Genomic DNA, 26478 nt, shown 5'->3' with positions numbered 1-26478 from the left:
TAGGAGGCTTCAATATTCACAATGCCTTATTCTTGCTCCATGAAATCAGCAGGACGATTGAAACTTGTATGCATTAAAGTTTTGCTAATAATACTTATTTCACAATTGTTAACTGCTCACCTGTAGATTCTCCATCATCCCAGAACAAGTTCCCAGAAGCGGCATTATTGTCATCCAGAGCAATTATAAGTCCCATTGGATTCTTGCGGCTGTTGAAAGAGAGATTTTCTGTCTTACATCTGTAACAAATATCAAACCAGTCTGAATGCATCCTTCATGTTCATTTTGAGAAAGTGACGCTCAACAGGGCTGCAATACTTTGAGAATTACCTTAGATTAGCCCTTGGCTGCCTTTCATTTTTATGTCAATTTATTAAAACACATGGCAAGTTTACAAAATGCTATGCAAATAAACCTGGAATTAATCACTGCGCCTGTCAGTGAACAGTTGTGGAAGTGTGGCTCACAGTTACCCCCATATTTCAAGGGCTGCTACTGGTTTGTAACCTGAAAGTCCCAAGGCCAGTCTTGAAGAAAAAACATAAACCCACTCAGTTTTAAGTCATACCTGGCAACTGTTGTGTTAGCTGGTTGTTGAGTAGGGTAGACGTAGCCTCCTCGCAAATGGAGTCCCATTTTGTCAGCTGGCAGGTACATATCAGTCCATTCTTTTCTCACTGAAATTTTTGCTCCCTTATTGACAGGGAATTTAAACAGAATGGGTATGTTCCATTACTCTCTGCTGTGAACTTTTTCTTACAACCTGAGTTTTATCTTAAAGCTTCCTTTTAGAAAAGGCTCAAATTATGTAAATATCTACTTGCCAATGGGCACGTAAAGGCATTGAGTCATGCACTTAACCCACCACCTTTCTTCCCTTATCTCACCGTTTACTTCCTGCAGGGTTTACTTTAGGCGTCTCTCACCAAAGCAGGGCTGAAAATCTTATTTCATCACATCACCATTTACAAAATCTCCCCACAGCTTCCTCTGCATTTACTTACCGTATCATACTCATACCACACAGCATCAGGAATATATGCTTGAATTGAAACCACACCCTGGAAGATGAAAAAGAAATGATATCCAGAAAGGAAGAGAACAATCCAAGCACAATTTCTGCAAAGCTGCTGGGAGGCCACTGAATCAACATTTTACAATTCAGCAGCTCAATGACTTCAACCCAAAGTCGCAACGCTTCAGATCCAGTAGCTCATATCATACCCACAAGTATCTCTGTGTCTTCTTTATTTCCCCCTTTTTTGAGCTGGCATCTTTCAGATCCTTACTTTCATTTATGTATTTAATAAATGGTTTGGTTTTCTCCATGGCATATGTGTTACTGGCATTAACAGTCACAAGTTACAAGATTCTGCCACAGAATAAGCCACAATCTGTTTCCTTGCAGCTCAGACAAGCTGAAAATCAGCAAGAAAAGCTGATTCTGATGGAAATTCAGGGATAAAACAAAGTTGAGGTGAATCAGAATATCAGACCAGATGATTTTGACTCCATCGAGGACTAGAAAATGGGAGCTGTATTTTATAGCACAAAGTGCAAGATTTTTCATTTCAGCAGTGATAAAACTGGAATCATAAATGAAGAGGGGAAAAAAAAGAAAAAGAAAGAGGAAAACTTAAGCTTGCTGGGAATCCATCTACAGGCTGAAAACCTGAAAGTCCCATGCCCACTCTTGAAAAAAAACCAAAACAAAACATAAACCCACTCAGTTTAAAGGCAGACTTTGCAACTGTTGTGTTAGCGAGTTATTGAATAGGATCTATATAACCTCCTCTCAAATGGAGTCCCAGTTTGTCTGCTGGCAAGTACATATCAGTCCATTCTTTTCTCACTGAGATTTTTGCAAAAACCATGTTTGCACTGGCGATAGAGCTGTGGTAATGCTACTGAACAAGGCCCTCCGCAATCACTTTGCCAAAAGACTTTACAGGTCTGCTCAAGACAAAGAACTGGATCAGAGCAAATTTCCTGGGATCCTTGGGGAAATATCAGAGCCTACTTTTGTGGTTCAGCTTTCTGCAGCATTCAAAAGGAGGGGGAGTGTGATTTCAGAAGGAAAGGCATATATAGTAGAGGAGCTATAACCTTTAAGCTGAATAACAGAATTGTCACAAGACCAAACAACAAAGGTTCAGAACTTGAAGGTGGTTTCTAATCAGAGAAATAAAGGAATTTTTTTCTACAGGACTAGAGTAACTGGGATTTTATGCTGCAGTCGCCTGCCTGAGAAAAGAGCTGGAACTGGTGCCTCAAAGTATCCCTGTGCCCTATGAAGTGATCATGAGATAGATACCAAACCAGTCAAACCTACTGAGTACAGGGGAAATAAGAAGCCCTGGATCCCACAGTAACTGCTTATAGATATTCCACAGTAGAACCTGGGCGAGTGGGAAGGTTATAGCAATAACTCTGTTTAGGAACTATACCATCATGACTGTAGAGTGGCATATCAAAATTGCCTTTTAAAAAAAAGTCTTACTAGTTTAGTTGGTACCCTTTACATATGTGAAAGTGTAGGTGTGCATGTGTCCTTGACATGGCTTATTCAAGAGTTTCAAGGCAGGGAAGCATACATTATAATGTGTGTGTATACACACAAACAAGTAAATATATATATGTGATGGTGGAGAATAATTTAATTAGCTGACAATAACATGTCATTGTAACTTGTAAGAGTGACTGATAATAACATGTGCATAGATGGAGAAATTACAGATAGGTTCTGATTACACCAGTATGGTAATTCATGAACTAAGTTGTCTATAAACATTCCAGTGTGCATTTTCACAGACTACATCAGTCTTCAGAAAGTCCTTAACAACATTTAGTGTGTTTGATTTAGTTATTCCCAATAAGAATACCACATAGGCTGATGAGTAAACTTACTCTTGCACAAGTGGTCGTACAACTGTGTCTCCCTGAGTGTGAGCTTTATAAAGAGTGCATACAGGGCAGGAAAGTGTAGTAAACATTGAAGAAAAGGAAAGGAATACTTGGAGGCTTTTACAAACACTGAATCAGGTACAAACACAGCTGATCCTGAGGCTGAAAACAAATATCATATTATTATTACTATTTTTCAACAGGCAGAAAACAGTCTGCCAAATGTGAAAAGTGCTATTTCAGAGACAGAAATTCAATGGCGCATAGCTGCAACGTGTTTGCCTTTTCAGTTCTGTGACACCAGAACCTGCTTCTATGGGCTCACAGAGTTTTGAATTGCACGTTCTCCCCTACCCGTCTTTAACAGCAGAGTCATTCAACACATTTTAACTGACTATTAGCTAACACTGCCCATAAATCTATTTCTTCCAAACCTTTATCTCTTGTTTGGTGCTAATATGCCTACAGTTGGGAAAAAAAAGTTAAAAATTCAGACAAATTTAAATCATGGAGAGGAATTTGGTCTACTGCACAGGCACCAGATGGTTTTCGAACCATCAGGTTTCAGTTGTAATCTTCAAGTTATCTGTGAGATACACACTGCTTGTATTGTGTATCACAGAATCATAGAATCATAGAATAGTTACGGTTGGAAAGGACCTTAAGATCACCAAGTTCCAATCCCCCTACCATGGGCACGGACACCTCACACTAAAGCATATCACTCAAGGCTTCATCCAACCTGGTCCTGAACACTGCCAGGGATGGAGCATTCACAACCTCCCTGGGCAGCCCATTCCAGTGCCTCACCACCCTAACAGGAAAAAATTTCCTCCTTATATCCAATCTAAACTTCCCCTGTTTAAGTTTGAACCCGTTACCCCTTGTCCTGTGACTACAGTCTCTAATGAAGAGTCCCTCCCCAGCATCCCTATAGGCCCCCTTCAGATACTGAAAGGCTGCTATGAGGTCTCCATGCAGCTTTCTCTTCTCCAGGCTGAACAGCCCCAACTTTCTCAGCCTATCTTCATACGTGAGGTGCTCCAGTCCCCTGATCATCCTCGTGGCCCTTCTCTGGACTTGTTCCAACACTTCCATGTCCTTTTTATGTTGAGGACACCAGAACTGCACACAATACTCTAGGTGAGGTCTCACAAGAGCAGAGTAGAGGGGCAGGATCACCTCCTTTGACCTGCTGGTCACGCTCCTTTTGATGCAGCCCAGGATACCGTTGGCTTTCTGGGCTGCGAGTGCACACTGCCTGCCCATGTTCAGTTTCTCATCAACCAGCATCCCCAAGTCTTTCTCTGCAGGGCTGCTCTGAATCTCTTCTTTGCCCAACCTGTAGCTGTGCCTGGGATTGTTTCGACCCAGGTGTAGGACCTTGCATTTGGCATGGTTAAACTCCATGAGGTTGGCATAAGCAGCTTACAGTAATGACTGTCATCAGATATCTGCAGATAACTTTCTTTAAAATGTCGCGTGAAGTATCTTTAAAAAAAAAAAGGACAGCTACAACAACTCAATTTTGATCCCAATTCCACAGATTATTTTAAAAGACATTTAACTGTAATGTTGAGAGCTACAGAGAAAGATTTCTTACCCATGGCATTGCTATTCATTAGGAAAACACCAAAGGAGGCTCCAGTGTTGTCTTCCAAACACAGGAAGAAAGTTTGAACTCCATATAAGTTATCCATTGACTTAAAGGATAAAAAGGGAAAGTAAGATGATTAAAATCTAATAACAGTATCTGTTCTGGGGTATTTAAAAATGTATCACAGGTAGAACTTGAAACTTCTCAAAATATAGCCAACAATAAAACAAAAATCCTGACACCTTCCTACAGATCTGTTTTTTTCTTCCTGGCATACGTCTCTTTTATGAGAACTTTTTGCATTAAAACAAACACTTCCCCAAATATACAGGTAACACAAGCAAGCAGATGTGATGGATCTTCAGGCAAATCTGCATATAGCAGTACTATTTCTGGGTAATATCTACGCACATCAAGCAAACAACAGAACTTGAAGAGTGCTTTCATCACCTTTCACCATAGATTAGATTTTACATCTAATCTGTATTTCTCTTAATCTTGCAAGATAATCGTTTTTATGTCTAATCTATGGAAATAAGAGTGCCTTGCTTTATTTCATTTCTTTTCTAATGTTGTTTTTCTGTTACTATTAGCAACAAAAACCTTAAAAATTTTAACAACTTTTGTAATAGTTGTTTCCCCTATAAAAGAGAACTCAGAACAATTTAATAAGAAACGAACTTCAGCGACTTAAAATTAGTCTAACTTGATTCTGTTCACTGTTAGTTTAACTTAATGAGTCTACACTCAATAGAGCTGTTCAGATAAGAACTATCTTCAAACCTGAATGTACTAATTATTAAGAACAGGTAGCTTATAAGAGGAATATTTAGTAGACATAAAAAATAAATGTGATTATTTCTACAACAGTGTTTGTTTATAGTGAGACAAATGTGAGCTAATATACATATTGCTCCTGAAAACAAAAATGACCTTCATGATATTTCACCAGGGCAAATCATACTGTGCATCACTTTCTTCAGTAATTTTATCTTGACAGCACATAATTAGTTTCTCCGGTCAAATTCCTCCACAGCTATCAAATTTACAAAGAAAATAAAAAAATCTAACAAACCCACAGAAAAGGTAGAAAACTCAGAAGACATGAGAAATAGAAGGGGGGTGTGTGTGTACATATATGTTTATTTCAGTGTCACAGAGGGCTGCTAATATAGAATTACAGTTGTCAGAGCAGTTGGATTTAGACAAGAAGCAAAGTCCTGTTGGGCTGCAGAGTGTCTCAACCAGCAGAGCTGGAAACAACCATGCTATCAAAGGAGACAGCTGAGAAGCAGGAATTTTTTATGCTTGTCCTACAGCTGTGCTTAGCTAGGACCTTCTTCTGCACAGTGCTTCCTTGCCAGCTAATGGTGGAGGACACATAGGTATCACAAATACAGGAGAGACAGCTGAAGGACATACATATTTCCATGGCTCACATTCAGAAGTATCTACCTGCATTGTTAGATGCCTAATTAATTTTAACAATTCAGCTCATAACAATATCCAACACTGATATTGTTGTCCCCAGTGAGCTCACTCAGTGCTTACCTTGCCGTACATAAAAGTAAACACTGCAATGTCTTCTCAGAAAAAAACTCTCCTAGAAGGTTTCTCAAAGTAAGAGGTACAAATTAAAAATTATTAATTAATTACATGCAGTCTCTCCCCCTAGTTTCTATTAGTATATATCCTATTTCAACAAAATACTGAAGTCCTCTCTCAAAGTAAAGCAAATGTATTGCTCCTTTATGAAGCTGAGGTAATAGTGATGAATGGTGTTTATTTGAAGCTCACAAGCTAGTTATAAATCATTACTTTACTTTAGAAACTCCAATAAAAACAGCCAAAAAATATTCATGTTAAAGAATATACTTTCATTCAAGCCTGACATTGATTTCTTTTTCTAAAATGTTCATAATGTGTTGATTATGTACTAGATATGTAAGGTTTTAAATGTTTTTTACTCAGAGCATTAACTCAAGTGAGTGCTTAGAAGCTTTAGTAATTTCCATGGTCCAAGCAAAATATATTCATGAATATAGTAATAATATTTGATTGTTTGCATTCCCAAAGTACAGAAAAATCTTTTTTCTATATATTTTCTGTATACAAAGTCAGAAAAAGCAAGAAGCAGACAATGAGTATCATTGTTTGATTCAGCATGTCATCTGATATTAACCCATATGTCCTCAGTCTATCTCTGTTAACAAATCAATACAGTGAGGAACTCACAGAGCAGCACCACGTACTTGTCTGCTTAAGAGAACTTGGATCAAAGTCTAAGAAGGTGTCCATGTAAGAGTCTTATCTCAGAATTACTGAAAAATGCGTGCACTGGAAATCATTTTGGAGAGAGAGCCACACAGATTACAGAAACAAATAACTGTTGACAGACATATTCTATCTTGTAAAAGGGCAGCTGTTAAGGGGAACTTTTCCATCATTTGCTGAGTTAGAAGGATGTTAACTGAAGAAGCGTGCTCATCTGTACTGAATGCTATGCACAGCAATGCATTAGTACATATTGGTATTCATTTCCTTCATCAGTAGAAACTGAGGAATCTAATACTTGAATGTTTATCTATTGGTTTTCAAGTGCACATCAACACAAAAATCAGAAATTGGGGAACATTCATCAATACCATCTATCTTTTAGTAATAACATGCAGTGCTTGAAAAGCCTTTTGCGAAAAACATAGTGGAACTGTAATAACACATTCATACTCACTCTTCCAATGAAGCCTCCCTTTTGTTTGGTTGTTTAAGAGTTGAGGGAACACACTTGTGTAAACAAGTGTATCAAGGATTTATTTCTGAGGGGCTGCTTTTATCCCGTGCTAACATCAGCTGTCTTTAAGATGCTCAAACTCGGAGTCAATCATCATTGTCATTTTCTTCTTCAGAGACAAAATTGCATTCACTTTTATCAAATTAAACAAAAACCTATTGAAAGTGTAGACAGTCCTCCAGAGCACTGTTTCAACATGGTTCTATTGGACTAGGTTTCTTATTCTCCCTCAATATACCTGTTTAATCAGTCATGCACTACTGAATACCAAGTCCATCTTTTTTGCTCTCTATAATTGCAAATCAATCATTAGAGAGGATTCTAAGCAAGAAAACAATATTAACAAGACCACAGAAGTAATCGCTAATTAATTAAACTTGAAGCATTGATAATCCAACTGGCCTATGACTCTGACAGGTAATCATTCTTGGACTGATTTAATAAGCACACACATCCTGACACTTGCCCTTTCTAACAGGTCTTGGAGCTATGCCGTTAGGTTTTTAGGTTTGTTTTATTTATTTATTTCATTTTAGAACCTACATGAGAAGAAAGCAGTCAATATACAAATCTATCAAATACTTTACTTGGAGTGTCACATGACAGGGCTTGCACCAGCTGTTCTTGGTAATGGGTTCAAACTTAGACGGGAGAAGTGCTGTGGTTTAAGCCCAGCCTTAAATCAGAACCACACAGTCTCTGTCTCACTCCCCCCCTTTCCCTCCCCCACTACTGGAGGGATGGGGAGGAGAATCGAAAGAATGTAACTCCCACAGGTTGAGATAAGAACAGCCCAGTAACAAAGGTATAACACAAATCACTACTGCTACCACCAATAATAATAATGATAATGGAAAGAACATGGGAAGAGAATACAACCCCTCATCACCTGCCAACAGAGACCCAGCCCGGCCGAGTAGTGATCTAGCCCTTCCGGGTAACTGCCCCCAGCTCTACATGCTGGGCATGACGTGCTGTGGTATGGAATACCTCTTTGGCTAGTTTGGGTCAGGTGTCCTGTCTCTGCTTCCTCCTGGCTTCCCCTCCTCACTGGCAGAGCCTGAGACTCACAAAGTCCTTGGTCAGACTAAACATTACTTAGCAACAACTAAGAACATCAGTGTTATCAGCGGTGTTCCCAGGCTGAAAGTCAAAAACACAGCACTGCACCAGCTACTAAGAAGGAGAAAAATGACTGCTACTGCTGAACCCAGAACAGGAAGTTAAGGTTAGATATAAGGAAGGTGGTGAAGCACTAGAACAGGTTGACCAAAGTGGTAAATGCTCCATCCTTGGCAGTGTTCAAGACCAGGCTGGACAGAGCCTTGGGTGACATGGTCTAGGTTTAGGTGTTGCTGTCCATGGCAGGGGGGTTGGAACTGGAGAGGGAGTCTTCATTAGAGACTGTAGTGACAGGACAAGGGGTAACAGGTTAAAGGGGAAGTTTAGGTTGGATATAAGAAGGAAATTCTTTTCTGTCAGGGTGGTGAGGCACTGGAATAGGTTGCCCAGGGAGGTTGTGAATCCCTGGCAGTGTTCAAGCCTTGGGTGATATGCTTTAGCGTGAGGTGTCCCTGCCCATGGCAGGGGGGTTGGAACTTGGTGATCTTAAGGTCCTTTCCAACCCTAACGATTCTATGATTCTTGATGTCCTTTCCAACCCTAACCATTCCATGATTCTATGATCGTAAGTCCAAAGGGCAGCCTGGTTTTGGTGATTCAGGGCTGCAACATTACTGTGACAAATACGATTAAAAAAGCAATGAAGAATTTTCCCATGAGATTTGAAGCACTGGAAAGGAGTCCTTGGGATAGCAAAAATCCCTGTAATGATGGCACAAAGTAGCTGTAAAGATTTCCCTAGTATTGGGGGAAAGTGAACAAAGAGACAGACCCCAAATCTTTCAGGCAGAGCTCTCCATATTACAGAATTTACTTGCAAAGGAACAGCTAGAGTCCTCGCAGAGCATCCATCAGTCAAACAAAGAGAAGTACACTACATGTACAAAAGCGCACCTCACACCCTGGGCACACATTGCTTACGTGGTAACATGGGCTTTCAGAGAAAACCAGTAACATCTGTGTTATTCAAAAAAAGCACCAATGCTACTTACAGCACTCTACCGTTGCTCACTCTCGTCACCACGATGCCAAAGGGGTTCTGCTTCACATCCACTTTGTAGTTTAAATTGGAGGCTGCAGATCCAGTGAAAGATCCCACATGTTCATGAGGGACTTCAAATCTTTGTGTTCTAGGATCAGTGATCTGTGCATATTTAAACAACAGAACTGCTAGGCCTTTAAAAGCTAATTCAAACAATTTCCATTGCTAACACATAGTTCTGACTTAGGATATTGCCAGTCTTTTAGTTCAATATGCTTATTCTTGTGAAAATACATGAAAATTAAAATTGAAAAGACTACTTTTTCTTAAATGGTACTGTGCTGTTGCACTCACATATGCTCCTTGCCCTGATGTCCTGGGTTCAGCAGTAGCAGTCATTTTTCTCCTTCGTGGTAGCTGGTGCAGTGCTGTGTTTCGACTTTCAGCCTGGCAACAGCGCTAATAATACCGATGTTTTCAGTTGTTGCTAGGTAATGCTTACCCTGACCAAGGACTTTGTGAGGCTCATGCTCTGCCAGGGAGGAGGGGAAGCCAGGAGGAAGCCGAGACAGGACACCTGACCCAAGCTAGCCAAAGAGGTATTCCATACCACAGCACATCATGCCCGGGGGGGTAACTGGGAGTTACCCGGAAGGACACGGGCTTCTGGGTCAGACTTGTTTCTCGGCAGGTGGTATTGTATTCTCTTCCCTTGTTATTTTCTCTTATCGTTGTTGTCATTGGTGGTAGCGGTGGTGATTTGTGTTGTACATTGGTTGCTGGACTGTTCTTGTCTCAACCCATGGGAGTTGCACCTTTTCGATCCTCCTCCCCATCCCTCTGGGAGCGGGGAAGGGGAGAGCCCCGGGGGAAGGAGGGGGGGGGGGGGGGGGGGCTCAATTGCTTCCAGCCTGACACCACTCACTGGGAGTGAGTGAACAAGTTGTCTGGCTAGGGATTAAGCCTTGACAGTTCATTTTGGTGCCCATCGTGGGGCACGAAGGGTTGAGATAACAATAGATCTGACCGGATTAATAGTCACTCATCACAATGCTGATTTATTGGCTCTCAAGGTTGTTCCTCTTGATCTCACAGTTTCAGTATATCGTATCTTACTTCTATCCGGTATTTGCTGTATTAGTGTTTTTCAAGTGTGGGGCTTGGGCTAAGGTTTTTGTCCCATTGTACTTTATGGTAATGACTTGTAATACAACAGAATCATTGATCATGAAACTGATCTGGCTTATGTTCCCAGTGTGGTCACCAACTTTATACTTTGGGAGGTATATAATAGAAGTGCTTAGCAATTACACATCTTTTTTCACCTCCTCAGGTGCTCAACCTGTGAAGGAGACATTCTTTTACCCTCCCAGTCCTCTCTCCAGACCATTTACAGCATCATTTGAGAGTTTTGAAGGCTTTGAACGGCCTTTTAATGCTGTTGAGACTTGTTTGCTGAGCATGATGGGGATCACCATGTTGGCACGCATACAGAGTGTGTTTTGCTCGCGACTGATTTCAAGAGTTGAGCAGAGTCAGGTTTGGGTCTTGTCTGGGGTCAAACGATGATGTAGGAGGACCAAGAGATTTTCCCTGAGGCTGGACAGCCATGAGTGGCAGGGTGTGTGGGATAGTATGGGCAAGTATCTAGGTCAGTGGGCCCCTCCAGTACTTTGGAATTTCACTACCGAACAACTGCAAAATCCAGAAGAATTAGTAAAACACTTAAATGAGGTGTGTGGTCATTCTGGCCATACCAGAGATGGACAAATCATGCCAACGTGCTGGGGCTTGGTCTATGTTTACAGGGCCTTGTTCAACACTATCCAGCACCTTCAAAAGGAAAAGAATGTTGGTGGATCTGAGGGCAAAGCAACAGTCAGCACAGCTACTCCAGCTCCAAGCACAGCAGCTTCACCACCCCCAGCGACAAGTACAGTCGCTACTCAAACTTTGGCTGCAATAAACAGCACAGCTACCCCAGTGGCAAGTACAGCAGCTGCTCAAACTTCGACTGCAACAGACAGCGTGGCTACCCCATCTCCAAGCACAGCAGCTACACCACCCCCAGCATCAAGTACAGTTGCTACTCAAACCACTGTGATAATCACTGCAGCCAAACCAGAGGACCAATTCGTACCAATATCGGTTGCTCCTGTATGCAAGAGAAAAAGCAAAAAAGACGCAAGAAAGGTGAAGCGAGATGAAGAAACAATGTATTCACCACCCGGTCTAGCATCTGATCAGGAGTCATCATCACATGACGAAGAAGAAGAAGAAGAGGTAACTTCTCGACCTCGGACCTCAACCGAGCTGCGGAATATGCGAAAAGATTTTACCCGTCAACCAGGGGAGCACATCATCACCTGGTTACTCTGATGCTGGGACAATGGGGCCGATGGTCACGAACTAGAAGGTACACAAGCCAAGCAGCTGGGATCACTTGCTAGAGAAGGGGGAATTGACAAAGCAATTGCAAGAGAGAAAAAGTCCCTCAGTCTTTGGAGGCAGCTCTTGGCAGCTGTGAAAGAAAGGTTTCCATACAAGGACGATGTTACGAGTCGTTCGGCCAAGTGGACTACTATAGACAAAGGCATCCAGTCTCTGAGGGAATCAGCCATCGCAGAGATGATCTATCACATCAAGCCGTATAACGGGGATATACCCATAGATCCAGATGAAGTTGAATGTACGCAACCCATGTGGCGAAAACTCACATGGAATGCACAGTCATCATATGCCCGTTCATTGGCAGCAGTAACTTGGAATGACATAGTACCACTAACAGTGGATGAAATGGTTCATAAACTCCGAGAGTTCGAAGACAATCTCACCCCTTCCATCATCTCAGCTGTGAAAAAACTGTCCCAGGACCTCAAACAATTGAGGGACTCTCTATCTGATTTATCCAGCTCCTCACGCGTACCAACACACGTCTCAGCTATTAACAAAAGGTGTCCTATTGTTCAAGAGAGGACATACAGGAGGTATACGCCACGGGCTACCCTATGGTTTTACCTGCGGGATCACAGAGAAGACATGACAAAGTGGGATGGAAAACCTACTTCAGCTTTGGAGGAACGGGTGAGTGAATTGAAGAGGGGAGCAAGGGCCAAGACTGATCATCCCATGAGAGCTAAGGCTTCAGTCTCTGGTGAGCAGTTTCCCACATGGAATGGAAGAGCTGATTTTACTCCAGCTCCTGTGATAACTAAGAATAATCCCTTTCACCACGACTTAAGTGTCCGATGCTGTGATGACCATTAGAGGGGCCCTGCCTCCCGCCAGGTGGAGGTAGGGGACAATCAGATTTACTGGACTGTGTGGATCAGATGGCCTGGCACATCAGTCCCACAGAAGTATAAGGCTCTAGTAGATACCGGTGCACAGTGTACCCTGATGCCATCAAGCTGTCAAGGGGTGGAACCCATCTGTATTTCTGGAGTGACAGGAGGATCCCAAGAGTTGACGGCGCTGGAGGCTGAAATCAGCCTGACTGGGAGGGAATGGCAAAAGCACCCTATTGTGACTGGTCCAGAGGCTCCATGCATCCTCGGCATAGACTACCTCAAGAGAGGGTACTTCAAAGACCCAAAAGGGTACTGGTGGGCTTTTTGGTATTGCTGCTTTAGAGACTGAGGAAATTGAGCAGCTGTCCACCTTGCCTGGTCTCTCAGAGGATCCTTCTGCTGTGGGGTTGCTGAAAGTCGAAGAACAACAAGTGCCAATTGCTACCACAACAGTGCACCGGTGGCAATTTCACACCAACCGATTCTCCCCGAGTCCCATCCATCAGCTGAGCTGTAGACTAGAGAGTCGGGGTGATCAGCAGGACCCGCTCACCCTTCAATAGCCCCATATGGCCAGTGCGAAAGTCTAATGGAGAATGGAGACTAACAGTAGACTATCGTGGCCTGACTGAAGTCACACCACCATTGAGTGCTGCTGTACCGGGCATGCTAGAACTTCAGTATGAACTAGAGTCAAAGGCAGCCAAGTGGTATGCCACGATTGATATTGCCAATGCATTTTTCTCAATTCCTTTGGCAGCAGAGTGCAGGCCACAGTTTGCTTTTACTTGGAGGGGTGTCCAGTTCACTTGGAACCGACTGCCCCAGGGGTGGAAACACAGCCCTACCATTTGCCGTGGACTGACCCAGACTGCACTGGAACAGGGGCAAGCTCCAGAACACCTGCAATACATTGATGACATTATTGTGTGGGGCGATACAGCAGAAGAAGTCTTTGAGAAAGGGAGGAAAATAATCCAAATCCTGCTGAAAGCCGGTTTTGCCATAAAACGGAGTAAGGTCAAGGGACCTGCACAGGAGATTCAATTTTTGGGAATAAAATGGCAAGATGGACGTCGACAGATCCCCAAAGATGTGATCAACAAGATAACAGCAATGTCTCCACCAACTAATAAGAAAGAAACGCAAGCTTTCTTGGGTGCAGTGGGGTTCTGGAGAATGCACATCCCAAATTACAGTTCGATTGTAAGCCCTCTCTATCATGTGACCCGGAAGAAGAATGATTTTAAATGGGGCTCTGAGCAGCAACAAGCCTTTGAGCAAATTAAACGCGAGATAGTTCACGCAGTAGCCCTTGGACCTTTCCAGACCGAGCCAGATGTAAAAAATGTACTGTACACTGCAGCTGGGGAGAACGGTCCTACCTGGAGCCTCTGGCAGAAAGCTCCAGGGGAGACTCAAGGTCGACCCCTCGGCTTTTGGAGTCGGGGATACAAAGGATCTGAGGCCAGCTACACCCCAACTGAGAAAGAGATACTGGCAGCCTATGAAGGGGTTCAAGCTGCTTCGGAAGTGATTGGCACTGAAGCACAGCTCCTCCTGGCACCCCGGTTGCCCGTGCTGGGCTGGATGTTCAAAGGCAGGGTCTCCTCTACACATCATGCAACTGATGCTACATGGAGTACATGGGCTGCACTAATTACACAACGAACTCGAATAGGAAATCTCAGTCGTCCAGGCATTCTAGAAGTCATCATGGACTGGCCAGAGGGCAAAGATTTTGGAATGTCACCAGAGGAGGAGGTGATGCGTGCTGAAGAGGCCCCACCATATAATAAACTGTCAGAAAGTGAAAAGCAGTATGCCTTGTTTACTGATGGGTCCTGCCGTATTGTGGGAAAGCATCGGAGATGGAAGGCAGCTGTATGGAGTCCTGGACGACAAGTTGCAGAAACTGCTGAAGGAGAGGGTGAATCGAGTCAGTTTCCCGAGGTGAAAGCCATCCAGCTGGCCCTGGACATTGCTGAACGAGAAAAGTGGCCAGTACTTTACCTCTATACTGACTCATGGATGGTGGCAAATGCCCTGTGGGGGTGGTTGAAGCAATGGAAGCAGAGCAACTGGCAACTCAGAGGTAAACCTATCTGGGCTGCTGCACTGTGGAAAGATATTGCTGCCAGGGTGCAGAACCTGGTGGTGAAGGTACGTCATGTAGATGCCCATGTACCCAAGAGTCGGGCCACTGAGGAACACCAGAACAACCAACAGGTGGATAAAGCGGCTAAGATTGAAGTGGCTCAGATGGACTTAGATTTGCAACATAAAGGTGAATTATTTTTGGCCCGGTGGATCCATGACACTTCAGGCCATCAGGGTAGAGATGCAACATACAGATGGGCCCGTGATCGAGGGATGGACTTAACAATGGACACTATTGCCCAGGTTATTCATGAGTGTGAAACATGTGCTGCAATTAAACAAGCCAAATGGTTAAAGCCTCTTTGGTATGGAGGACAATGGCTGAAGTATAAATATGGGGAGGCCTGGCAGATTGACTATATCACACTGCCACCAACCCGCCAAGGCAAGCGCCATGTGCTTACTATGGTGGAGGCAACCACCGGGTGGCTGGAAACATACGCTGTGCCCCACGCCACTGCTCGGAACACCATCCTGGGCCTTGAGAAACAGATTTTGTGGCGACAGGGCACCCCAGAGAGAATTGAGTCAGACAATGGGACTCATTTCCGGAATAACCTTATAGATATTTGGGCCAAAGAGCATGGCATTGAGTGGGTATATCACATCCCCTACCATGCACCAGCCTCTGGGAAAATCAAATGGTAGAAGGGGCTGTTAAAAACTACACTGAGAGCAGTGGGTGGGGGAACTTTCAAGCATTGGGATACACATTTACCAAAGGCCACCTGGTTGGTCAACACCAGAGGATCTGCCAACAGGGCCGGCCCAACCCAGTCAGAACTTTTACATATTGTAGAGGGGGACAAAGTTCCCGTGGTGCATATGAAGAATTTACTGGGGAAGACAGTCTGGGTTATTCCTGCTTCAGGTAAAGGCAAACCCACTCGTGGGATTGCTTTTGCTCAGGGACCTGGATAGACTTGGTGGGTAATGCGGGAAGATGGGGAAGTCCGATGTATACCTCAAGGGGATTTGATTTTAGGGGAAAACAGCCAATGAACTTAATTGTATGCTGCTGCCTGCTGTGTAATACTTTTATAGCCCATCAACTAGATGTCTCCAGGTCACCAGCGACTAGCCCTGACTTCCCTCCAACCATCATCCCAACAGAGAATGAACTTTGATAGAATCAGATGAGTTCCACAGTAAAGGAACGACCAGCATCAGCAGGCAACGATCCAATACTGCACACAGCCTTTCCTGCCCTGAAAGATTGTTACAAGAGATGGAACCTGACATCATGGACCGAATGGACTCGTCAGCATTATAGGGATTCATCCACGCACTAAGAAAATTATCTCTTTCTCTTGGTCTGTATGTATATGGATGTATATATGTGGGAGAGCGATGGTATATTGAAAATGTGGGATCTGAACATGACGTGAATGGTATGGAATAAGGGGTGGATAATGTCCTGGGTTCAGCAGTAGCAGTCATTTTTCTCCTTCTTGGTAGCTGATGCAGTGCTGTGTTTTGACTTCCAGCCTGGGAACAGTGCTGGTGATACCGATGTTTTCAGTTGTTGCTAAGTAATGTTTACCCTGATCAAGGACTTGTGAGGCTCATGCTCTGCCAGGGAGGAGGGGAAGCCGGGAGGAAGCAGAGACAGGACGCCTGACCCGGGCTAGCCAGGGAGGTATTCCATACCACAGCACGTCATGGCCGGGGTGGGGGGTAACTGGGAGTTACCCGGAAGGACACGGGCTTCTGGGTCGGACTCATTTCTCGGCAGGTGGTATTGTATTCGCTTCCCTTGTTATTTTCTCTTATCATTGTTGTCATTGGTGGTAGAGGTGGTGATTTGTGTTGTACATTGTTTGCTGGACTGTTCTTGTCTCAACCCATGGGAGTTGCACTCTTTCAATCCTCCTTCCCATCCCTCCGGGAGCAGGAAACAGGAGAGCCTGGGGGGGAGGAAGGGGGGGGGGGCTCAATTGCTTCCAGCCTGACACCACTCACTGGGAGTGAGTGAACAAGCTGTCTGGCTAGGATTTAAACCTCGACACCTGATATACTGTTCTTCCACCACAGCTTGAATTAGAGCCCAGGTAAAAATACCTTAAACCTCTTATTAGATGGTTCATTATATTTCATGCTTGTCAGACCGGCTTTAAGGTGACCTCTTGGCAACTTTAGCTGACAAAAGGGGACTAAATGGTGGTTTTCAGTTCCTCCAACCATTGAAAGTCACTTTACATGTATTTTGGAACATTGTATATATTTGGAATGAGCACTACAAAATGCAGAAATCTTGTCTTAGGCTGAGATGCTCACAAATACATGGAGTCACCTGTTTGCTTTGTCTGCAACATGCACAAAAGCAGGCAGAAAATATGCACATATTAGTCTGTATGAGCAGTTTTACTGAAACACAAAAGTGTTTTTTGTGTATTAGCCATTATTTTTATTTCCATCCCCAAGCTATTTGCTTCAATCCTGGTGTTTAAGTGGACTTATTAATACATAATGGAACTGTATGTAAATCAGGGTGCTTTATATCACACCCCTGTAAGAGGGCATACACCTTTTCTAATGTACCAATACAGGGTTTCATGGTTGTAGGGTTTTTTTCCACAGTTTGTGTGCTCCCACATAGTTTTCCTGATAGCTTCGTTTATTTTTCCCTCCCCAGTTGTGTTTTTCGTCTTAAACCATTTTGAAGAGATATAAAATAAACAGACTAAAAATCAGTCTTTTGGAGGAATGGGGCAAAAGTTTTTTTTATGATCATAAATTTCTAAATATGTGATTTATGTCTTGCATTTACAACAGGTAACATTATCTGCAGGAAGGAATAACCATGCTTCACTTTGGTTCAGAGTAAAAACATAACAGGAACATTGAGAGCAGCAAAAATACTGATTTTGGAAAGGACAGCAGGGACATTGTTGTGGATTTTGTTTTCTTTTTCCTTTCTTTTCATTTGAATTTCCATATGCTCAAGGGAAGAGATACTCTCACTCCACTGTGCTCTCAAAAGATCCCACCTGGAGAACTGTGTTCAGCTCTGAGGCCACCAACCTAAGAAGTAGGCCGAGCTGTTGCAGCTAGTCCACAGAAGGACCATGAAGATGCTCAGAGGGCTGGAGCATCTCACCTATGGAGACAGGGTGGGGGAGCTGGGGTTGTTCAGCTCAGAGAAGACAAGTTACTGGGAAGAACTTAGAGCAGCTTCCAGAACCTAAAGAAGCCCACAAGAAATCTGGAGAGAGATTTTTTACAGGGACATATATTAGGGAAAGGACAAGGGGGAATAGCTTTAAACTGCTAAAGCATAAATTTGTATTGACCGTTAGGAAGAAATTTCTTCCTGTAAGTATAGCAAGACTCTGGAACAGGTTGCCCAGAGAAGTTGTGGATTTCCCACCCTAGGAAACACTCAAGGCCAGGCTGGATGGAGCTTTGAGCAACCTGATCTAGCAGCAGGTGTCGCTGCCCATGGCAAGGGGGTTGGAACTATGGTTCCTCCAAACCAACCCATTCTATGGCTCTATGATTGAAAAGTCTGAATCCAACAGTGATGGAAGTGATGGCAACCATACTTCCTGAAGATCTGCGGCTTCTAAATATTCTCAGGAAGCAGAGCTGAGCACCTCTCACTTAGGAGTTTGGTAATGATAACAACATAACAGTAATTCTGAAAGTCAGTACTTTACAGTGCTTATAGTGATTTTTTTTCCCCACATTTTAATATCCATGTTCCTTAACAGTCTGTATACAACAGTGATGGAAATAATACCAACAGTTAGTTACTGAAGTTCCATGGCATTTACAATAGTCTCAGGAAGCAGAGCTAAGCACCTCTCACCTAGAAGTTTTTCTCTGGTCCTACAGCAGCAATGGAAACCACTTACCTGTTCTTTTGACTCCAGATTGCCCTGATGCTAAAAGCCCAATGAGGACACAGGCTATGATCACCACCAGGCAGAATGGGGCAATCAGGGTGATTTCCAGTCCACTGAACTTCCTCTTGCCCATCTAGACCCAGAGGAACACCATTGGTAAAAGGAAAACACAGGTCCAAAAATTACATTACTACTTTACTAAATTAACAAAATTTATAAATGATGCAGGTTTTAAACCATGTCTCCTAACCCTGGTGATTAAATGAAACATTCCTTAAGGACCTCATGCAATAAATCTCTAATTCAGGATAATTCACACAGTGTAGATTACTGCTATTTAATACACTAGTGGGCAATCACAGAAATGTATTTTGTTGCCTGCAGAACACTTTACACACAAGGAACAATTTTCTCCTGAGATTAACTGTGAAGTTTCTTATGTGTTACTGATATTCCTGAAGCAGAATACTAACAAAATCCTCTCCCCTCTGTTATTGTTTTGTTGTGTGGTGGGATTTTTTTTTCCTCCAAGTTTATTCCCTTCTTCAGAACAAACCCAAACTATATCTTGTTTTATGAAAGAAAGTATAGATTTGTTATAAACATACTTGACAAAAGCCTCTAATGAGCTCTGATACCATGCTTGTGACACTTTGGGAAGGCTAATAGGTAATAGAGTAAGTTATTTATCTGTAAAGTGGAAGAACATATGTGTTCCTATGGCATTTCACAGGGGCTGCAGTTCAGTGAAGGCAGAAGAAACTGCCACAAAAATTACACTGGTTGCTGCTGAAATCACAACTGCAATGAGGGAGTGTATACTGATGGAATTAATTTTTTAAAAGGCTGTCTAAAAGTCATCTTTTTCCCAGTATTGTTTTTTTTTCCTGTGAGACACAGTGGAGCAAGGCATGCTGCACTAAGGTGCTCATGCTGGCTGCAGAGCCAGCTGCTCAAACCCATGTGAGAAACAATACTTCTTTAAACAGTGCACCGGCAATAAACCTAATTAAAATTAACCTCCAGCATCCAGATCAATACACACAGGCAGCTGAAATTCATTTAATATTTGTTAGGAACATTTAACTTTATTAAATAGCCTTAAATATAGAGAAATTTCTTCTTTTTAGTTAAAGAAAGAAAGTATGGGAATACATGTGCATTGCACTGGCATGTCAAAACACATACATGTCGTGGTTTAAACCCAGTCAGGCAACTTGTTCACTCACTCCCAGTGAGTGGTGCCGGGCTGACAACAATCGAGCCCCCCCCCCCCTTCCCCCCAGGGCTCTCCCCTTCCCCGCTCCTGGAGGAACAGGGAGGAGGATCGAAAGGGTGCAACTCCCACGGGTTAAGACAAGAACAGTCCAGCAACCAATGTACAACACAAACCACCACTGCTACTATCAACTACAACAATGATAAGAGAAAATAACAAGGGAAGAGAATACGATATCACCGGCCAAGAAACGAGTCCCACCCGGAAGCCCGTGTCCTTCTGGGTAACTCCCAGTTACCCCCCACCCCGGGCATGACGTGCTGTGGTATGGAATACCTCCCCGGCTAGCCTGGGTCAGGCGCCCTGTCTCTGCTTCCTCACAGCTTCCCCTCCTCCCTGGCAGAGCATGAGCCTCACAAAGTCCTTGGTCAGGGTAAACATCACTTAGCAACAACCAAAAACATTGGTATCACCAGCCCTGTTCCCAGGCTGGAAGTCAAAACACAGCACTGCACCAGCTACCACGAAGGAGAAACATGACTGCTACTGCTGAACGCAGGACAGCCTTGAATTTATATCACAAGATGTTTGCAGCAAGAGACTGAAGTGGCATCTTCTGTGATAAGAGACCAGGGACTGATTCATAATGGGCAGAGTAGAAGCTGCAAACAATACAAGGGTACATGGTGCAAAGCAGTTCCTTGTCTGCCATTCTCTATCAATAATTTCTATTTCGTGATGCTCTGGTCACACCATGGGTACAGCAAACACCACAGAAACGCAGTCACATTACAGTAGCTGAAATTGTTAGAAGCAGCTCCAAAAAAGTCACCAGGTACACTTTTCACATGTTTGAGGAAGACCCCTTCCATCTATACCTTGAGGTATTAACACCATCATTCATTAACCAGAATGTATCTTGCAGCTCATTTGGGGTTCCTTACTACAACTGTCACCACAAGGCTCAGCACCATAATTTTTTCAATTGCTTTATTCCATTAATATACATTGGGGTTTTTTTACCTTGTCCTTAAGTTACGCTCTCCACATGACAAATCTCAAAGGACAAGTATATTACTTTGTGACCACCTCATTTCCATTCTAAGATACTCTCTCATTCAATCTTCTCAGTCTCCTCTCCTTTAAACATCACCACAAAGTCCTTGACTCCAGCTCTTGCCACTACTTAGTACAATCAAGTGAGGAAAATACCTTAGTGCATCAGTCTAGGGTAGAAAGCTACTAGGACCAGGTAGCTAGAACCAGCCTCTTTGATGGCTGCTGGGAGAGAAAATCTCTCAGTCCAGCCTGTAACTAAATGATTTTGCAACTTGAGTGACCCCATGATGCACAGGGGGATTGGAACAAAGTCATGGTCTGTGGAGAATTAGACACTTGTGTGTCCCACAGGATCAGCCATAGGCAATGGCTCTTGAAAGAGAAAAAGGTGAGGAAAACACAGTGAGAGAATAGAAAGACAGGAGCAAGGAACATGCCAAACTTAGGAAAAAACTTGACCCAGTAATTTTTGTAACCTAAAATTGGTGTTTCTACAGGACACAGAAATGGCCATGGAGCATACTGATAATATTTTTTTTTCCCCAGGAGCAAGTTAAGTTTTATGCTAGGTGCTTAGGCAGCTCCCATAAGGACCCAGGGTTGCTATGCTGCCAACAGAAGAAATGAGTATGTGCAATATCCTTGGGTGAACACAAAAGCTATGGGTTATGCCATGAGTTGGCAATCATTTTCATAGTGACTAGCATAAAAGAAGCACCATAAGAAATATTCCTTAAATTTCCAAAGCAACAGCAGCAGCTCAGTGGGAATTTAGTTATTCTTACAGTTAATACTGCTTCTTTATCAATACTTCCTTAAGAATGTGGTCCAATCTTTTATTGACTCTACAGATTTAACAATGCCTCACTCACAATCATGGAAAACTTTGCTCCAAAGAAGAAACAGCTTTTTTACCAGTGTAACCTTGTTGTGGAGACACTCTTGCTGCCGTCAGATAAATTACTCTTGAAATATGAACCAAGATCCCTTTAGCAAGTAGAGGATATTACAGTACCCTTTGTTTCAACTGGTTTAATGCTAGATACCACAGTGCTCCCAATGAAATATTATGCTAATATCTGAAGAGATGTATTTCTGTAATAAAGTCCTAGAATGTTGCCTAAATTCCTTAAGGTCTATATATCAGGAAATGTATGACTACATTTTCTGTTTTTATATTGAACTGTTTTCTGTTTTCAGCAGAATTTCCAAAATATCCTACGAGCTCTCCAGGTTACAATGGTTAAAAAATAACAAAATAATCATAATAAACTAAAATTTGCAAATTGCCATTCAAGTTAGTCTATTTATAGCTTTATCAAATCCAAATATTGATCAAGCTTTCATTTATTCAATTTACATTGAAACCGATATTAAGCCAGTGAGACCTAACCCTTGAACCAAGGCTTGAGCAGAAGTCCTCAGATATTTCTATTCCCAACTTTAATGCAAAAAACATAATGGAGATTCAAAGCACACATTTATGGGAATGAAGACTCTTACATAGCATCAGCACTGTAGCTGCTTCAAAGGTGGTGGCTGGGAACAAAAAGGAAAAAAACAAAACAAAACCCTGCTCTTTTTTTTTTTTTAACCTATCATTAAGCTGCAGGTTCTGCACATGCAGTGTAAAATCAACTGATTTTTGAAAGAAAAGGGGTCATCAGTATATTTGCCCAATGGCACTATTTCAAATATGCTTCACTTTACAGTTACATTTTCTGCATTTGTCTGCCATTTCTGTACTTTCTGATCTGCTACTTTTATTTTTATGGATTGGATCCCTAATATCAGTTACTTGGTCTCCTCATTATTATTAAAAAGAGGATAAAGGGCATGCTGACACTTCTAACTAGGTGATGTTTTCAGGGAGGGAGGCGGGGGTGGAGAGCTCAGTAGAAACAGCTGTATAAAAATGAGATTCTATCTTGGTTCAATAAAAACATTCCAGTCCTCACTTGGGGGGGGAACAAACAAAACAAACTATCATTAGGCTTCATGTATTGTTCAGGAAAAGATAGAAATTGCACTTGGTTTGCATGGGAAAAAAAAATAAAACCCACACACAACACATTCTTTTCTTCAAGTCATTTTTCCAAGTCCACTATAGATAGAAGAAAAAAAAGTTGCAATATTTTAAAATTAAACTCCTGTGACAGAAAACCATAGGCTGTTTTATTCAGTCCATGTGATTTTTAAGAAACCACTTAGTATAGAACCTAGAGCCATTGGTTCTGGCTATAGATGTAATAACACAGAAATGCATCAAAAATTTTCTGTCTTTACCTAGTAGCAGTGCACCAAGAAGCTAAATGCAAAAGACTTCAAAGTTTCCTGTCTTTATTCATTTCAGGCAGCATCTTGAGTAAAACATAACTGGTCATTAGTGCGTGTCAGAGAAAGACTGCAATCTGTTAACTCGTAGGGTGTAGACTTAAAATCCCCAGACCCAAATTGTCAGATTCAGGCAGATATGTAAAGCAGATTGCATGAAGAAAACACAAGGTGAGACGTTACAGTGAAATCAATAGGATTGAAGGGAAATCCTAATTACATGGAACAAAACCAGAAGACAAAGCATAATGTCATTCTAAATAGAGGCCTATTATATATGGTAGAGCTTTGGTACCTCTACTGAAAATACAGCGTAGAAATGAGAAAAATGAGAAAATGAGAAAAATCCATAATATAGCCACATAGGAATGAATTACTGCACAACCTTCCCATTCTTTAATGAGAATTTATATTCTGATTTGGATCACAAATATTTAAAAGTGGTTAAGTTTTCCCACCTCTCCTTTAACCTTCGATTTTGAAATCAATTAAAAATTGATAAAATAAGAGAATGCTTTTGTTGATAGCAAAGATACAGAGTTACTTAATCTGTACTTTCCTGGTGATAACCCAGGAGCAAACTTATCTGGCTTTTGGCAGTGTTTGTTTTCTTTTGTTAAAATTAGTTTCTGGAGCTCCAGAGGTCTTTCCCATACAACAGCAGCCTTTATGTATTACCTGGGGAACAGCATTGAAATCACTAGCACTATTAGTACCCTTTACATCACAGTGAAGGTCATGCTGGAACAGCTGATAACTTCATGGCTGCCACAACAATCTTAGTTACTGCAGCTGCCTCCATATAGAAATGTGGGCATTGATAGCTGACTCAGCCAGGGTCACGACAGGAAGAACTTGATCACGCTTTTCTACCACCCAGTTAGTGGAAATAGGTTACTAATAAGAACAACATAGCTCATCGGATGCTTTTCCCCAAAGCTGCAGCACATGAATAATAATTAAAAAGTATGCATGCAGATGTATTCCAAACATCAACAAAAAATGTAATTTAAGAATTTGAAAAGCTGCAGTGTGCCACAGGTAGAGAACTAGCAAACCAAAGCTGTATCAACATACAGCAGCAAAAGACACATTGGGTTTAAATGGCCCATGTGAACTTGAGGAGCACCTCAGTGCCTTCCCCTTCAGTACCTTCATATCTCAGTAGGAGCTGGAGCTCAACAACCTCATGCCTGGCCACACACTGGTCAAGAGACAACGTGGAGCATGCTCTGTTGGTGGGTGTTTATGTGCATGCTGATTGGCTGGCAAGGCAAACTGTGCAATCTGATTGGATGGGAATCAGGTGTATTTCAGTTTGCTGGTGAGCTGCAGCTTCTACACACCAGAAGCCTAGGCACAAGGTCTGGGAAGTTTGGTTGTTGTCAAGCCAAGCTTGTGGTTTTAGGGAATCATATAACCAGCTATGCCAGCTTTGCTCACCCAAGAAGAGACAGATACATACCCAACACCTATAGAGCATTAAGCACCTCTGCATGTTTTTCTATCAGAGGCAATTCAGAGAAAGATTTAGAGATGCTTTCTAAACTCTTAAGGGATATGGGTAGCCATGAAATAAAATGAAGCAAGCAATGAGGACAAAAAAAAAGACTCATGCTCTACAGATGGAAAAGATTTTTTTAAAAATAATAATCAATTATACTAGGTATCTTTCCCCTCTAAAGTGTATTTCTTAAACAAGAAACAGGAGAAAGGACAAGGAACTATTTACTATTTCATCTGAGCTAGTTATTTACCAAGTTGATGTTTGAAAGAACTATTAGAAGGAAAAATTATTCCATTTGCTTGTAATTCCTTACTTGTTTTTTCACTTGTTTCAGTCAGGATTGCAAGTCAGGAACCAGAATCTGCAGCCCTCAGAGACTGGCAATATAATCACAAATAAGATTATTTCTTAGTACTCTGGTGACCTGTGCTTATATATCCTCTCTTCCTGGAAAGATAATACGGTAAGCACTTCTTGTCGCCTGTGCAGCCATTAGTACATGGTGCCCTTGCTCATGCATAGTGCTTCTGATACTGCACAAGGCTTCTTGATTTTCAGAGCTACAGACACTCCTTCCTGCAGCCAAGGGCTTAGTTTAGTCTCTACAGAAGAGACTGCTGTAGTTTAGTCTCTACAGAAACAACCCAGTGTCAGAAGCATTCTGGTGTGAGGCTAGACTAAATGAGACATATCACTAACCTTCTGCCTGTCATCGTCCCTACCTCTCTCACAAAGAAGGCTTAGCCTTGTCTTAGATTTGCTATTTTCTCCAGGTAAGAATTCAGACATTTCTTGTACCTTCAGCTGTCACTGTTCGTATTGGAGCTTTCAGCTGTCTAAGAGCTTTCAGAAAGCTGCTTTTCACACAGCCAGGGAGCAGACACACTTTGTAGTATCACACCTGCAGGCATGGCTCTTGCTCTGGAGTTGAGTGACCCAGCCCTGAACTAGTGACATTGATGGATCATATCTTTTTCTTTAGTTCCTGGTTTCTTGTCCCTTACTTCCTTCTACAGTAAAAGGAGCAAGTGAAAAATTGGCTTCCTCAGGGTGAGGTGAGCTCAGCACACTGAATGTACTGGTGGCTAGCTCAGCTGAACCCCCACAATGTGCATGGGACTTGGAGAAAAAGTGCTTGTAGCCTGTCCTACTGACAGCACTCCCAAAATGCTGTGGCTGCTGGGGGGAACTGCACATCAATTCAAAGGGAAATGATAACATTTTAAAACATTTAAATACTCAATTGTTTGTCTTGAAACTACTTTTGTGAAACAAACAAAGGAAAACCAAGTTCATTATTGCTATTTTGCAATAGTGTAGCAGGCTGAGATTTAGCATCTGCACATGATTGAAAGCACAGCAGAGGCAACAGATGCCTGAACCTTGAGAAGGCTGGTTTGAAAATTAAAGTGTAGGTGCTGTTTCCACCCTCAGCCTGTGCAATCGCTACCAAAAGGCACCAGTTTAGTATCAAATGACCATGCCACTTGAGCAGGAGAAATTTGTCCAAGGCCACTGCTCTAGTCACATAGAGAAAGAACCAGAACAAATTTTTGACCAATACTAAACTAAATTTAAACTCCAAAAGGTGCTAAAAAACCTAATTAATATGGAAATTGCTCTGAAAGTGGAAAGCATTATATAATTGCAAATTATTTTGAACTG

The 26478-nt window shown here is 42.3% G+C and overlaps 1 protein-coding gene and 1 long non-coding RNA gene across 2 annotated transcripts in view; one reads left to right on the top strand and one right to left on the bottom strand.

Moving 5' to 3' along the window:
* The window catches only part of LOC133268238 (sucrase-isomaltase, intestinal-like), a 29200-nt gene extending 12034 nt beyond the window's left edge, over positions 1-17166 (bottom strand). Inside the window, exons 1-5 of the mRNA XM_061451085.1 lie at positions 17140-17166; positions 9407-9558; positions 1005-1061; positions 569-693; positions 121-209 (exon numbers count right to left, since the gene is read on the bottom strand). Of these exons, the coding sequence (XP_061307069.1) occupies positions 121-209; positions 569-657 (178 nt within the window). The 5' untranslated portion in view covers positions 658-693; positions 1005-1061; positions 9407-9558; positions 17140-17166. The remainder of the gene's footprint in view (positions 1-120; positions 210-568; positions 694-1004; positions 1062-9406; positions 9559-17139) is intronic.
* LOC133268853 (uncharacterized) overlaps positions 1-26478 on the top strand; it is a 302382-nt gene that overhangs the window by 23812 nt on the left and 252092 nt on the right. The window lies entirely within an intron of this gene.

Source organism: Pezoporus flaviventris, unplaced genomic scaffold (genome assembly GCF_033815535.1).
Source record: "Pezoporus flaviventris isolate CSIRO_AGI_PZ_B2104156 unplaced genomic scaffold, CSIRO_AGI_Pfla_v1 ptg000013l, whole genome shotgun sequence".
Taxonomy (NCBI): domain Eukaryota; kingdom Metazoa; phylum Chordata; class Aves; order Psittaciformes; family Psittacidae; genus Pezoporus; species Pezoporus flaviventris.
Note: the sequence above shows the minus strand (reverse complement) of the source record. Positions and strands in the feature narration are given on the sequence as shown.